The 15,528-nt window shown below is 42.2% G+C and overlaps 1 protein-coding gene across 3 annotated transcripts in view; it reads left to right on the plus strand.

Moving 5' to 3' along the window:
* The window catches only part of kif26ba (kinesin family member 26Ba), a 102,958-nt gene that overhangs the window by 78,177 nt on the left and 9,253 nt on the right, over positions 1 to 15,528 (plus strand). Inside the window, exons 12-25 of one of the 3 annotated variants that reach the window (XM_082527149.1) lie at positions 4,865 to 5,036; positions 5,650 to 5,976; positions 6,062 to 6,238; positions 6,774 to 6,909; positions 7,007 to 7,241; positions 7,360 to 7,464; positions 7,646 to 7,767; positions 8,584 to 8,760; positions 9,329 to 9,415; positions 9,557 to 9,633; positions 9,762 to 11,360; positions 11,801 to 12,024; positions 12,280 to 12,441; positions 12,555 to 12,769. In XM_082527149.1, the coding sequence (XP_082383275.1) occupies positions 4,865 to 5,036; positions 5,650 to 5,976; positions 6,062 to 6,238; positions 6,774 to 6,909; positions 7,007 to 7,241; positions 7,360 to 7,464; positions 7,646 to 7,767; positions 8,584 to 8,760; positions 9,329 to 9,415; positions 9,557 to 9,633; positions 9,762 to 11,360; positions 11,801 to 12,024; positions 12,280 to 12,441; positions 12,555 to 12,769 (3,815 nt within the window). Of the gene's footprint in view, positions 1 to 4,864; positions 5,037 to 5,649; positions 5,977 to 6,061; positions 6,239 to 6,773; positions 6,910 to 7,006; positions 7,242 to 7,359; positions 7,465 to 7,645; positions 7,768 to 8,583; positions 8,761 to 9,328; positions 9,634 to 9,761; positions 11,361 to 11,800; positions 12,033 to 12,279; positions 12,442 to 12,554; positions 12,770 to 15,528 lie in introns of all 3 variants that reach the window. The other 2 variants (XM_082527148.1, XM_082527147.1) reach the window with 2 other exon arrangements.

Consider the following 15,528-nt stretch of genomic DNA (forward strand, 5'->3'; position numbering starts at 1 on the left):
ATTTTTTGGAGACCACTTTACAAAATAAAGTGAAAATCATGTTAGATGTCTGAGAAAGTCCCAAATAAGGTCCCAGACAAAGGAACCAAAGGACCATTTACAGACTAGACTTCTTTATAGAGTGTTTTTTTCTTTAACTAAAGGAATTCCCACCTGATTGCCCTCAGGCACTTCTCCAGAATCTTCAGATCCAGAAGCTACATCCATCTTTTCTATACAGTCTATAGTCCTGTTGTGTCAGGTACCAGGATGTTGGCAGTGGTCCCTGTAGAGTTGTTCCAGCTGGCACCACCTTCTGATGCTTGATCAGACTGGGATCTACGGCACACTCTGTCACTTTCCATCTGCTGATCCTGAACCGTTTCAGTGGCGTGGTTAGGTGCATTGCCCTGCTAATGGAGGCTGCTACCAAATCCCAAGGTCCACCAGAAGAACATAATTTACTTCACCTCTCTCTAGTTTTAATGTTGTGACTGATGAGTGTATTTCACCCCAGAGGTGGGACCAAGTCATTGTTTTGCAAGTCTCAAGTAAGTCTCAAGTCTTTATCCTCAAGTCTCAAGTCAAGTCTCAAGTAATGTCAGGCAAGTCAGAGTCGAGTCTCAAGTCACTGGTGTAAAAGTCAGAGTCAAGTCACAAGTCTGAAACTTTGAATTTCAAGTCCTTTCGAGTCTTTAAAAAAAACAAAACGAAAAAGCATGTTGCAGTTATGCTAAATGTAAATATTAGACCATGTAATTTTTAAATCTGTGTTTTTCTCAACACATGACAAAATAGTGAACTTAGAAAATATACCCAAATTGTGAAATTGCACCTCTTTAAAATGCAGCTCAATTAAACTTAGCTCCTGGAATAATTTTCACCGACAGTTCTGAGATAAGCTGCATGTTATTCTTGGATGCGGTTGTAGGACTGGCTTTAAAATCGCATGACAAAAATATCATACATATTAAAAAAAACTGTATCACCAACGTAGCCTGGACACCATTTGCTAGTTAGATGAAGTCAGCTATCTCATCGTAGCATATTTATATGCATATTTATAATCATACGGTTCTTGGAGTGAGTGCATACACTCATGAAGTTTAGTAACTTCAGGTCACTGCAACAAGCCCAGGTACAGTTTACCGCCGGATGGGTGCAGGACCTTGAAATGCACCGTGTAGAACGAAAGACCATCGTACATATCATAAGTTTACCAGTCTCACAAATCGTCGTCATAAATACACATTCGTTAACCGTTTATTAATAGGACCTTTAAGCTCAACGGTAATTAATTAGTAGTGGAAATAATTTCTGGTAGCATTACAGAAATGTAGCAGTGACAATAATACTGTATGCTGTAATCGTACTGGGCAATTAGTGATACAAAACAACTGTTTTATCCTGTGAATAAAAGTATATGTTTTTGTCAATGTACCATAATAACAGAAGCGAAACGCAATATTGTGTCAGGACAATTCACTATTTATGCACAATAAACAAAGGAGCATAGCGCGACAATTTCTGTTCAGCACCAGACTTGCTTGTAACCTATATCACCAATTATGTTATGAAAATGACGCATTAACTACAACAGCAGACTGACCTTTGTGGAAATGCTTGGAGCAGACTAACCTGTGAGCTGGAGTGTTCTGGGACGTTATATTTGGTCTTTGAATGGCTGCAATCCAGGCCATCCGTCGCCTCTTTGTTACTTCGGAAACATGGCTTGAACAATTTCTCTTCAACGACGTAATCCGATAACAACCGATCTCTTTACCCGTCGGCTTCCCGTGGCTGTCATGCGACCGGCTATTGCAGTTAATAATACAACGGCTTCTTGACATTTTTGTGTTTCTTTTTATCGCTGTGTGACTGGTTTCAATTGAAAGCCTGCGTGTGCTAGTACCTCTTGCCACGAGTTCCCAGAATCCTTTGCGGTTCTACCCCTGAATGACGTCATATTTTCAATCTATATAATATGCATGTTAAATTTTATATTTGGGGTGAAATATCAAGTCTTTTCAAGTAAACCGGTTCAAGTCCAATTCAAGTCCCAAGTCATTGGTTTAAAAGTCCAAGTCAAGTCACAAGTCTTAGAACATTTTTTCAAGTCAAGTCTAAAGTCATAAAATTAATGACTCGAGTCTGACTCGAGTCCAAGTCATGTGACTCGAGTCCACACCTCTGTTTCACCCACAACCAAACTGATTGATCAGCTGAATTTCCTATCACCTTTCTCATCCCTAGAAACCAAAGCAATCATATAGCAGGCTGTTTCCTTTGAGGGGAAAATATTCGACTCAAACGAAACACGCTTAAAGTCCGGCTGCTCATTTTCTTTCATCACAGTTGCTGAGCCTGTCTTGCAATGCTTCACTGCTTCCAGGATAGGGTCCCATCCTGTTTTTATAATCCCAGTCCTGTTCCAGTACTGTTGCTAGGTAACCAGTGAATCTACCATTTATCAGTACACTTTTGGACTTTGTAGCTTCCCAGTTCACAAAAAGAGTCAGACTGTTCAACCAGCACTGCCTTCTGTAAGAATCCAAGCGTCTCGGCACGATTCAGCAGTCAACATGCTTGAAAGACCCATGTTTCAGTCACAATATGCTCTTGCAAAGACCCTTAACACATTTACTAAACATTCCCTTTCCTCATCGTGGATGCTGCACAACTTCTTGTCCAAAAAATGTTTTCTCTTTCCCACTCATGTCTTTCTGTCAATCAAGACACTCAAAGGGCAGTTTTTTCCTCTTCTCGCCAAAATCTCTTTGACACTAGAACTCTAGATTTTCTCAGTTTATTAGTTTAGTTAAGTAGAAATTTGTGAGCAAAGCTGTACCACAGTGCTGCTTATTCAATGCCTTAATATGAATTTTCTGAAACAGTGGTGATCCAGGAATTTAGATGACAGAAAGTGTCATATTACATATACGATGTTCCTGCCTGGTAAAGCTTGTAATAAATCTAGCACAGGCTGATAGGTAAGACCCAATCCAACATCCCCAGCACTTGAATTAACATCCAAATGAATACTTCATGAGTCATGAGTTTACCTACATTAATCTCAGGAAGATATGCAGAGATAGCTCGAAAGAGAGAGACAGAGACTGGAGGATTTGTTGAAGCCCGAGGCAGCAAACTGAGAAATCAGAAAAGAAAAAAAGAAAGCAATAATGAAAAAGAGGAGGCGGTCAGATAGGAGCGTGTACGTACTTTGCGTATGTACACTGTTGTGTACATACACGCATGTGAATGTACACATACGTGTGCAAGACTTGACTGCGGGCTGTGTTTTTAGAAAAGGGGGACAGCAGCATGAGGTATCGGGCCACAGAGGAGCTGTACTCACTGTCAGCCTGCAGGCCTCAGCACACACACAAACATTATGAATGATTGCAGTAGCCCACCCAGGAGAAAGTCTTTTCTTAAACACACAGCCTAGTTTTACTCTCCCATCTGCTCGTTTAATCTCTCTGGGACATAGACCATCTCCCAATATTAGACTTTATCATACCCTGAGCGCCTCTTTTAAAGGGACTGTTCACCCAAAAATCAAATGTATATATTTTACTACTGGTCTGGAGTGCTGCTTATCCATCTAGATTGTTTTGTGATGAGCTGCACTGTCTTGGAGATATTAGAAAATTCTGTTGTGAGCAGTTTCATGCAGGACTTCATCTCTTTCCACTAAACTACACCCATCAACTGTATTGCTATCCAGAGTGAAGCGTGCATGTACATGTGACACAGTATGACAGGAGTTGAACATTAAGGGTGTGTGTCCACAAACTCTAGTTTTTGAACTGGAAGCTCTTTTGGGCTCGTTTTCAGAGCAAGAAGCACTTATTTTTGCAAAGTTACAGGACTGCCGTTTTTGTTATTAGATTATAGATAACTGTCCGGACAGTTTTATTTTTTAATAGATGCTACAATTTCACATTGAAAACCATCAGTCTAACAAGGCGATATAAGTAACACTTGGTGACATTGGGAAAGAAGAACCCCCTTTTAACAGGAAGAGACAGGGTTCAAAGAGTGTCAGACATCTGTCAAGACTGGTTAGGTGTGAGGGCAAAACAGAAGAGAACAAATAGAGTGAATATAAAGACAAGGACACAAACTATAGCAGAAAGCAGTTTCTTCCCACTCCCTTTCAACATGTAAATTAATCAGAATGTTTTTTTGTATGTAATTTGTATAGTATTTTTTTTCTCTCTTATTTCTTTTCTAAATGTACTTGTATATTGTTCACATGTTGAAATAAATTACCAATCAATCAATCAATCAATCAATCAATCAATCAATCAATCAATCAATCAATCAATCAATCAATCAAGCAGTAGTGACATACAAAAGTACTGAGAGTGAAGAGGGAAAGAAAATAGTTCCTATATTAAACTGCTCACAAAAAAGTTTGCAGATACTTTGAAGTCACCAGATCATGCAACTGAGTGTTTCATAACTGAAAGATAAGTACTATCTGCATCTAGCAAATATCTCAAAAGCTGCACAACCTACACCAAAAGATGGATTAAAAAGTGCTACAGGTCAGAGGATAAATATTAAATAGGTGAACTGTGAGCTTTAATTAGCAAATTGTTTGTCTCTTTTTGCATTAATAATCGGAAAAATAACTAATGATTATAAGTACTTTTTTCATTTAAATTTCATGTTAGCCTTGTGTTGTGTTAATGTTGCAGACTCTCTAACTTGTGGAAAATGCTCTACCTGACCAAGAAGAGTTATTAATACCCTTTAGCCAAAACATACGTGGGCATTTGTGAGAAAATCGACCAGTTTTGTCACACCTTTAAGTGACTGTGCGTATTTACAACATGTCTTCAATGCTCACGTCTCGGTGTATATGTGTAACCAGGGACAGAAAGCTGACCATGTTGCTAAGGGAGTCGCTAGGCAACATGAACTGCCGGACCACCATGATTGCTCACATCTCTGCCTCACCTAGAGATTTCTCAGAAACCCTCTCCACTATTCAGATTGCTTCCCGGGTGCTCCGCATGAAAAAGAAGAAAACTAAAGTCACAGTGGTGAGTTTTATTTCATTCTTCGCGCTTCATTAAAATAATAAAACTATCCAGATATAGACAAGTAAAGTGCCAGGTATAATGTCTTAAACAAACATAAATTACTTTTTTGACGGTTCATTTTATGCTGAAACACACATTGCCCTGACAGTGCACTGCAGTGTTTTAATTTTTGGAGTTTAGGTGAAAATCTTTTATAGAAGTTGAAACTAGTTATACAAAATATTTAACCTTCTTGTCTCCGTTTGCTGCTGACACAAATTGACTTCTTGCGCTCACAGATGTCAAAAGTGTTCTGCAGAAGACAAAAGGTTAAAATGAGGGCTTCAGCTCTAAAAATAAAGAAGACATTTCAAGCCACAAGATACTCTATTACTAATATGCTAGACAAATAGGAGGAATTAAGTTAAACTGAACTGCAATGAAGTGAAGTTCTTATCTTCTGCCTTGGGTCCATATTAGTTATCCCCTCATCTCCTTCTTTCTGGTCTCTAACCGTCAATTAAAAGGAAAAGAAAAAAAGGACAATCTCACTCTGCAAATCTCAAAAGGAAATCATTTCTCTCTCATCGCTCTTCTCTGCTTCCACTTTCCTTATTATCTGGGCTCTTCTCAGCAATACACATCCAGCTCCTCTGGGGGAGAAAGCTCCTGCGAGGAGGGTCGCATGCGTCGTCCGACCCACCTGCGACCTTTCCATCACCGTGGTGACCCTGACTCTGACCTTCCGCTGCTGCGGCTCTCCAGTGACCCCGACGAATACTCCAGCAGCGAGCAGTCATGCGACACAGTCATCTACGTGGGTCCGAATGGAGCAGCTGTGTCAGACAGAGAGCTAACGGACAATGAGGAACCCCCAGAATTTGTACCAATTATTCCTGCGTTGCTTCGAGGTAAAACTTCAGAGCAAAGCCAAAATCAGGCAGCAGGGGCACAGAACAAGGTAATTTGAAAATATGTGCATTTAAAGATTAGACACTTAGCATTATTAAGTAGAATATTTGTGATGAAGAATAATTCTATAACAGGTGCAGTCTCAGCCAGACGAGCAGCCCAGTGGCCCCTCACAACCTTTGTCTCAAGCCTCTCAGTCTCTACTTGGTCAGCCACTGGCTCCTGTCCCAGAGGAAGGAGCTGAATGCCTGAAGTGCAACACCTTTGCTGAGCTGCAGGAGAGATTGGACTGCATCGATGGCAGCGAGGAGGTGAAGAACTGTCTTCTGCTCTTGTTTTTGTTGTGATTGTGCAAATAAAAATCTTAGATACAAATAGGATGACATAGTATGATGGGATCTGTAATAGGGGGTCTATTGAAAGCTTGATAGCTATTTTTGTCAATTTATTCAGATGAAAAAGAAGCGTTCTGTTTGTATCTACTTAGCATTTTGTTCATTGCGTGTCTGGCTTTTTTATTGTTGTTACAGCTGCTGTTTGTGGTGGCAATTTTCTGTGCCTTTCAATACTCATGTATTTCTATTTGTGTTTGGATATAACACATTCAAATTACTTTTCACAAATTACCTTATTGTGAAAATATTTATACAGAATCCCAATATTTGCACGGCAATAGCGCAGGTTGTTTGGAGCTCAAGTGATCTTTTTTATTCTCTTCCACCATCACTGAAGTTGTGATTAACGGTGTACTGTAATTTAGAAATAAAAGCGACATAATTTCAGAATTTTCCCTTTGATGATAGTCTGTTACTCTTCTGTTCCCCATCGCTCTGTTCATTTTTGCAGGTGGCAAAGTTTCCCTTTGAAGAGGCTCCAGCTATCAAACAAGGGGTCAAACAAGAGGCATGTCCATCTTCATCTGTTCCAGCTGCTGCTCCTGCTCCAGCCCCTCCAGCTGTGTTGGATACAGAAGCCAAAACAGGTTCAATTATTATTAGGAATAATGATGATGCTTCCGTTCATATTTTGCATGTGCTGTATGTTAACGTGTAAATCACCTTTGGGTCTTCTGTTTCTAGAACCTGCGTGTGATGTAGGAGGGGCTGTGCAGGTGTCCAGGAGGAGGACCAATGACCAGCAGCTGCAGGAGATCAAGGAGGTGGTGGAGGAGGCTGAGCTGGCCCAGACAATGATCCACAGCTTGACTCAGAGTTCTGGCTGCCCAACAGTTACGAGTACCAGAAGCATTACAGGAAGCAGCAGCATCACCTCTAACCCACTGCACAGAGCCAAGAACTCCCACCTACATGACAGGTAAGACCAGGTGGTTTAGATTCAGTACTCTTTTTCATATGTTACCCTTAGCCTTTAGGAAATATGTTTATATGTTTAATTCATGATTTATTGCTTTTACTGTCTCTCATTTGTGCAGTCATGAGAATCTGAATGTGGCGGGCGGCAATTGTGAGGGGAAGTCACGACCTCTAGGATCACCACGTCTTGGAATTGCCAGCCTGACCAAAACCTCAGAGTACAGGTGAAGCAAATATACAGTGAAGCATAGTGCTGATGGCAAAAATCTTCATTTTGTTTTGAGCAAAACTTGGAAAGTGTTAAATAAAGCTATGTACTAGAACTCTCAAGTGCTCTGATGTGTAAATGTTCAGCGCCAAAAATTCAGTTTGCGCAATCTAATTCATTTTTATCTTGCTTCTCAGGCCTCCATCATCCCCATCCCAGCGGTGCAAAGTGTATACCCAAAAGGGTGTCATTCCAGCAATGCAGCCTGTATCCTCAAACACTCAGGAAGGCCAGGCCCCGGATGCTTTGACGTCAGACAGTATGCTTTTCTTTCTTTTACACAGTTACGCTTTAGAACTGTGTTAATTTTTTTTTTTTTTAATGTATACATATATATGCTATATATGGATATTACATTTAATTATTTTTACTTTTCCATTTCACTCCTTTGTCTTTTTATTTTCTTATCTCAGTTTAAGTTTCAGTTTAAATCTAAATTTTCCTTTTTTTTAGGTTAAATAGTAACATTTCATTACAACTACCTGTCACCACCCATCATACTCATCTACTTCAAGTAAAAATATCAGAAATAAGCTACAGTGAATTCTTGGCTGGTCAGTTCTAGAGTATCCTTTAGGGTGTATATGAGTTTCTTTTAAGATTACAAAAATAATTTTTGTATAGTGCTCCAATTTCACTAAAAAAGTGAATTTGTTCTCTCCATTTAATGTTGCATCCATTTGGATGAGATAAAGACTAGAAGAATATTGGAAAAAAAAAATATTTTCGTTTTAAATGCAAGAAGTCTTACAAATACTGGCGAGTTGAGAAAAATCAGTAAGCAATTTGCAACTGATGCTTGAAACATTTGGTGACATGTTTCAAGCATCATGATGAGAAACATTTGTTCTTATGTGCATCTCCCCGTTCATTAACGGTGAATTCTTCCCGGGTAATGTTACTGCTGTTTTATATATGCTGGATGCATAAAAGACACATGCTGAGTCACCTGTGTATGACACAGTTTATCTGCATAATAATCACTGGTTTGAACTTGTCTTCTCAGCGTGATGCCAATTTCCCTGCACTTGGAAAACAAAATAAATTACAATGCCAGATGTTTCTGATTCTACAGACAGTTTGGCTGCAGACAGTGGTCGTTCCTCCACAGAGTCCCTGCTGTCCAGGAGTTCTCCTGCAGGGATGAGCCCACAAGTCCGTGAGCCAACTCCATCGTTATCTGCCAGCCTGGGCTCAGCTGAGACGCTCTGCGATGATGATGTACCACCAATACCTTTGGATAGCAAGGATGGTAAGTTCCAGTAAACACAGCTTGTTTTAACACGAGGAAAAGTGGTGAGAAAGTACATTGTGGGTAATCCTTGCAGTTTTAATGACAATAAGGCGCTCTATCAAAACCACATGCAGAAATGTTGAAACAGCTGTAACCTGTTAAGACTCAGGGGTTGTTCTAAAGTGTCTGGAACTGGATTGTTGGCGGGAGATCTCTTGATTAATGTGAGTTGTGTCAGAGAGGTTTCAAGGATCAGTTTACTTCTGGAGCATCCCTCAAATGCTTGATTGAATGTGGAGATCTGGAGACCAAGGGGAGTTTTTCAAACTCTCAGTGCAGCAGGTAGCTACTGCCATCAGGGATGGATATTTGCATGTGAGGTGTGCTTGGTCTGCAGGAGTCATGGGTCTGAAGGTTATGTCCACATGATTGTAGGGACCCAGCATTTCCTAGAATAACACTGCATCGTAACTGAATGACTCTTTTCCACTTTTTTTTTTTTTTTAACTGATCGGCATATACATAAAGACCATGAAGAACTGAGAAATTAACTTTCGCTTTTTTCTATCTTTATATTTTCTTCCAGGAGTCTCAGGTTCAGCAGCATCTGCAGTAACACTTGGACCTCTTGTACTTGGGGATGATGAACTGGTGTACACTGTGGTTACTGGAGGTGAGGAGGACCTTGACATTACTGCTCTCATTGAGAATGAAGGCTTGGCTGGTCGTCCAGTAAGCATCATCAGCTTCAACAGTGACTGTGGCTCTGCAGCTGCCCTCGCTACTGGCTCTCAACCCATTTGTACTGCTTTAGATGGAGTTGTGGAGGATCACATGCTTGTAGGTCCTGCAGCATCTTCGGGGGTTTCAGATGTTGTTGCCATGGCAGAGGTTAGTGCTACTTTGATCGTTTGGTTTGAATTTGCATAAATAAAATAGATTTGACATTATTTAAACTTTAACAGCCACATTTTATAATTGTTTCTGGATTTCAAGATGTCATACTTGATTGGTTTTAGGTGGCAATGGCCAAGCTGCGGACAGAAGGTGAATCCTTAGCCACAGGAATGTCAAACTGTGGTTCACCCAACTCTTCCTGGGTGAGTGATCTGAGCGCGGGCAGCGAAGCTGATCAGTCTCTTCATAGCTTCAGCCAGTCCCAGAGCCAGCAAGGGGAGGCACTGGCTGATCCTGATCCCAACTTTGGAATCGAGACGCTGGATGGTTATGAAAATGGTGGTACCCCAAGAAGAGGGAGTCTGGAAGGAGAAATGGTTCTGTCAGAGAACCAGAGTGATAAGAGTACTCCAACTAAAGAAAGGCTGAGAAAACTGCCTCCTTCCATGGCTAAAACTAACATACAAATTCTGGCAGGACCTGGCAACATGGCTCCTTTCAAGACCAACATCCTTGTTCACCCATGTGCAGCTGTCAAACCCATGGTTGTCCAGGAAGCCACCATCCTCTCCTCACCTACAAAGGCCAACTTTATGAAAGATCCAGTCAAATCCAGTGCAGCATTTATAGCATCTATTTCAAGTGAGATGAGCTTTGAAGACCCCTGGCTGAAACGTGGTACAGAAGAAGGAAAGTCCAAGGAACTAGTGTGTGAAAGGAAACTGGAGAAGAGGGAGGCAGAGCATTCGAAGGGCCACTCAATAGATAAGGCAAATGGTGGGGGTGGTGATCGTGGCAGTTCAAGTTCAGGTGGTGAGGTGGTGTCATCGCCAGACTCTTTTAAGCGAGTGGTGGATGGTTGTGAGATGGTGGCTGTTGTTGCCCAAGGTGAATGCTTGACTAGTATTTATAACCCAGATATCCACCGTACCGCTAGTCTACCACGCGGATGGCACCGTGTCAACCGCCATGACGGCTTAGACAATGGAAGCGAGTACCGTAATCTTGGAGTCACCACTTCAACTCCTTGTAGTCCCCGTGCCACACTTGATCGCTGGGGATCCAATGGAAAGCAGGGCTTTTTCTCTCATAAAAAAGGGGGAATCCCACCGCTGCCGCCTGTACGAAAGTCCAGTCTAGACCAGCGGAACAGGGCAGCCAGCCCTCTCCAGCAAACCACACATGGAGTCTCATCGCAGGGGAACTCGGCAGATGATGCAGGGGTATCTGGCTGTGGCCCTGCAGGAGTAACTCGACAGCGAGGCTCCAGCATAGACAGTAGTAGGCTTTTCAGTGCCAAGTTGGAGCAGCTTGCCAACAGAACCAACTCTCTGGGCCGAGTCCACAGCTCACACAGTGGTTCCCATCATTATGACTGCTTTTCCTTGGAGAGAGGTGAGAGTCTTAGAGGGGGAGGGGGAGTGAAGGGAGACAGCACCATGCCTCGCACTGGACGCAGCCTCAACCGTGCTGGATCACTATCTTCTTCTTCTGGAAACACCAGCAGCCTTTTTAGTGGCAGTACCAGTCCAAACAGCGCTCCACAGTCACCAGCTAAGACCAGCAGCCAGTCAAAGATATCAGCAGTTAGTAAGCTGCTGATGACCAGCAGTCCCAAGGCCAGGAGTCTGTCTGCCTCCAGCACCAAGACTCTGAGCTTCTCTACTAAGTCTTTAAGCCAAAGCTCCAGCCGGAGCTCCAGCCTTCCTCCTAATGGAAAGGTAGGAATAAATATTTCTTCAAAGTAAATGATCCGCGCTCACTTTCTTTAACATCTGTAAACCACAAGCTCATCAGACAAAATTAGCTAAAATTATTTAAGGACCTTCCTCAAACTGTGTTTAGCTTTAACGTCCATCCTTTAAAGCAGGGTCCCCAATCTCAGTCCACGAGGGCCGGTGTCCCTGCAGGTTTCAGATCTCACCCTGGGTCAACACACCTGAATCACATGATAAGTTCATTACCAGGCCTCTGGAGAACTTCAAGACATGTTGAGAAGGTAATTTATCCATTTAAATTAGCTGTGATGGATCAAGGACACATCTAAAACCTGCAGGGAAACCGGCCCACGTGGACTGGGATTGCTGCTTTAAAGTAATTAAAGGATGTTGGCTTACATTTCTCCTTCCATCCACCTAAACCACTTTACTTGTCTTTTTAGCCCCAGAGTTCAGTCCCGGCCCCTGTGCAGCAGCAGGGACCTGCCCCTGGGTCCTGGTCTACCCAGTCTCTGAGTCGAAGTCGAGGGGGAAGTCTGGCTGCTAAGCTTCCTCTCCGAGCTGTTAACGGTCGAATCTCAGAGCTACTCCAGGGGAGTGCTGGCTCCCGTTCCAGGAGTCATGTTCAGGGAGGAGGCACAGATCCAACAGAGGAAAGAGGGACAAGGTTTGTTAGTTTTATATCATAAAAGTATATTTACATATACTGTACACCTATTTAGTGGTTCCTATGGAAGCATTTTTCATTTATTCATAGGACAGCTAATATAAAATGCAAGATTAGATCCATATATTATGCAAGAGTAACTTTGGCAAGTCGTGATAATGTAAGGTGCAAACTGTAAGGCAAAGTGACATTTAAGTTCATTCAGATAATAATCTGTTCGAAGTTATTTACTGCTTCCTATTTCCTTGTTCTCAGTGGAGGAGGAGGTGGAGGAGGAGGTGGAGCAGGAGGCGGTGGGGGAGATAGCCTGGGAGAGGAGAGGGCAGCAGTGGTACAAACACTGCCTTCTCCCTACAGCAAGATTACAGCTCCCAGAAAACCACACCGCTGCAGTAGCGGCCATGCTAGTGACAACAGGTACAAGCTTTAGGGCTCTGAGGAATTTGAAACTTAAATTTCACAAAATAAAACATGTATTTTTTCTGTATTTTGCTTCATCTCTAACTGTGATCTCATAATGCCTCTAACAGCAGTGTGTTGAGTGGTGAGCTCCCTCCGGCAATGGGGAAGACGGCTTTGTTTTACCACAGTGGAGGCAGCAGTGGGTATGAGAGCATGCTGAGAGACAGCAGTGAGAACACAGGAAGTACCTCCTCTGCTCAGGACTCCCTCAGTGAGCACAGCTCAGCCACCACCTCCTCCCGACGGAGCTCCAGAAGCAGCAAGAAGAGCAGGAGCAACACAGGTCACGACGCAAATTTTCAAAATCGCGTTTTATAAACATCTTCACCCCTCAACTAAAACCTGATAATCCGCTTGCTATTCTTTATAGGAAGGCAAATTTAGGATTTTCCTCAACATAACTAGTGGTAATTTCTTCTGAACAAGTCGAAGTGTCTTAGCACTCCTAATTAAGCTGGCACAAGCGTTAAAAACATGAAATTAAATACACCCTGCGCTAAAACCACCCAGATGGCTAGTTTTTATAATTACATGAATAAATATATATCCAACATCTGTACCATTTCTATTCAATGTATCCTCAATGTGTGATGCTTGCCCACTTTTACCATATTAACTTTTACAAACAAATTTTTAGGCGTGAAATTTTGATCATATATTTTTCAAAACAACAGTAACATAGAAGTGCTGGAAATAGAAATAGACACCTTTGTGATGTTGAAAAGCACTGTAACAAAAGAAGCAAACAGTTAAGGGAAATGTGAAGAAAGCTGTGGCTACAGGAGGTGCTGGGTAAGGTAAGGTGACCCTGACCAGTCATCTGTGAAATGGTAAAAGGGAATCTGCTGGTGTAGGCTGTAATGAATATATATTCACCAGAACAGAACACAGAGAGCTTGCTAATGTGCCTGCCAAATTACTGTCTATTGGTTAAGCATGAGGATTGATATGTGCATAAAAAATCAGATTGAAGAGAGGCAGCTCCTTCCAGTGTGTGTCTAATTATTGATTCGAAAGGGAATTAGCCTTTCCATCCAAGTGTGCGGGAAGCAGTCTCACCTCCTGCCATGCAGCGTAAATTCCGGGTTTACTCTCATTTTGCTTTCACCACAACCGATTCTGTGGATCAAAGAGCCACGACAGTGCCACAAGATGACACAAAGGTGTGAAGGATTATTCTGTGTTTGTTGTGAATCAAGGTGAAGCCAGTAAGCGAGGAACGATTGATACAGTTGAGCCCCGGTGATAGAAAACTGATTATACTCTTAATAATAAAATGGCAGAAAGAGCATGTGTATAAAGGACCGAGGCAATATCCAGCTGAAATGTTAATTACATCTCCAGCTGAGTCTCTCTTTTTATCCTTGATTTTCATTAGGCTGGATTCATGTGCTTACCTCTCTCCTCATATTCCACGTATTCACCCCATCTCTCTGTCATTCATCCAGCTCGCTTCCCTCGCATCTTCCTCTCCCCGCAGACTCAATCTTTCTCTGTCCCGTTCTATGCTGCTTCCTAATGAAATACAAATGTCTCTGCTTGACCTTTATGCGCTGCTTCGAGACCAAAAGACAGCTGCAACCTTATTAAAATCAGCACTTCCTCTCCCCTCTCTCACACATACCTTATCACTGACTTTCTGGTGAATCTGATAACTCTCATTCCTGTTGACATGTCTGGAAATTTCCATGCAAAGCGCACGTGTGTTCAGTGTTGCGCAGTGGTTAGATTAGAGACTGACCCGCTGCTATTATCTATGAGCTCTACCTGCTTTTTTATTTATCTCACTTCACTTCTCCATTATCAATTTCACATTCTGTCTCGCGCAACAGTTTTCTTTTGTCCCCTCCTTTATGTCTCTCTCCAGTGAGTCTTTTATCTGTCTTCCTCCCCACTCCCACCGATCATGTCTGTGCAAAACAAGAAAGGTATGCCCACTGAGTGAACCGACACTTAAGGGGTTTTATTGCGTTCAAGGAAGAATCTGAAATTTGGAAAGATGTCTTTTTTCTTAGCAGAGAGATGTCAGATATATTGCAGTTCAATGTAAGACTAAAGCTTGTAGCTAAACTGCTGTACTATAAAATAGTTCCAGTAATGTCTCCCAGTTTTTTTTCTTCATTGCTACACAACAAATATGATTTAACAGAAATGTAAGAATGTGTCAAATATGTTAAATCAAAAAAGATCATATAGCTCATATGGGGCGATCGTGGCTCAAGAGTTGGGAGGTCGCCTTGTAATCGGAAGGTTGCCGGTTCGAGCCCCGGCTTGGACAGTCTCGGTCGTTGTGTCCTTGGGCAAGACACTTCACCCGTTGCCTACTGGTGGTGGTCAGAGGGCCTGGTGGCGCCAGTGTCAGGCAGCCTCGCCTCTGTCAGTGCACCCCAGGGTGGCTGTGGCTACAATGTAGCTTGCCATCACCAGTGTGTGAATGGGTGGATGACTGGATATGTAAAGCGCTTTGGGGTCCTTAGGGACTAGTAAAGCGCTATATAAATACAGGCCATTTACCATTTAGCTATGTCTGAAGACCCCGAGGGTGAATATTGGTCATTTCATTGCTGTAGTTTCACATTGTTAGTACAGGGTTGGGCCTGTCTTTGCCTTCAGAGCTTTTTAATTCTTCATGACGAAGAGTCAACAAGGTCCTGGAAACATTCCTCACAGATTTTAATTCATATTGACATGATATCGTCACAAATTAGCTTGAGAGCTGGTGTACGTGAAGGGTGCTTGACTACACTAAATTCATTGTTGTGTTCAGGAAACGCATTAAAGATGATTTTAACTTTGTAGTGTGATATCCTGCTGGAATCAGCTATTAGAAGAAGTGTACAGTGTGATCATAAAGGGATAAACATGGTCAGCTACAATAGTCAGGTAGGCTGTGTCATTTAAGTTATACTAAATGGGTGCTGTCACTACCACCAGCAGCTTGAACCATTGATGCACAGCAGGAAGGATCTATGCTTTCATGTTGTTCACACCAAACTCTGACCCAGCAGCAGTTTTCTGATCTTCTATTGCCCGATTTCTGTG

Source organism: Aulonocara stuartgranti (assembly GCF_965226115.1).
Source record: "Aulonocara stuartgranti genome assembly, chromosome: 1".
NCBI classification, from domain to species: domain Eukaryota; kingdom Metazoa; phylum Chordata; class Actinopteri; order Cichliformes; family Cichlidae; genus Aulonocara; species Aulonocara stuartgranti.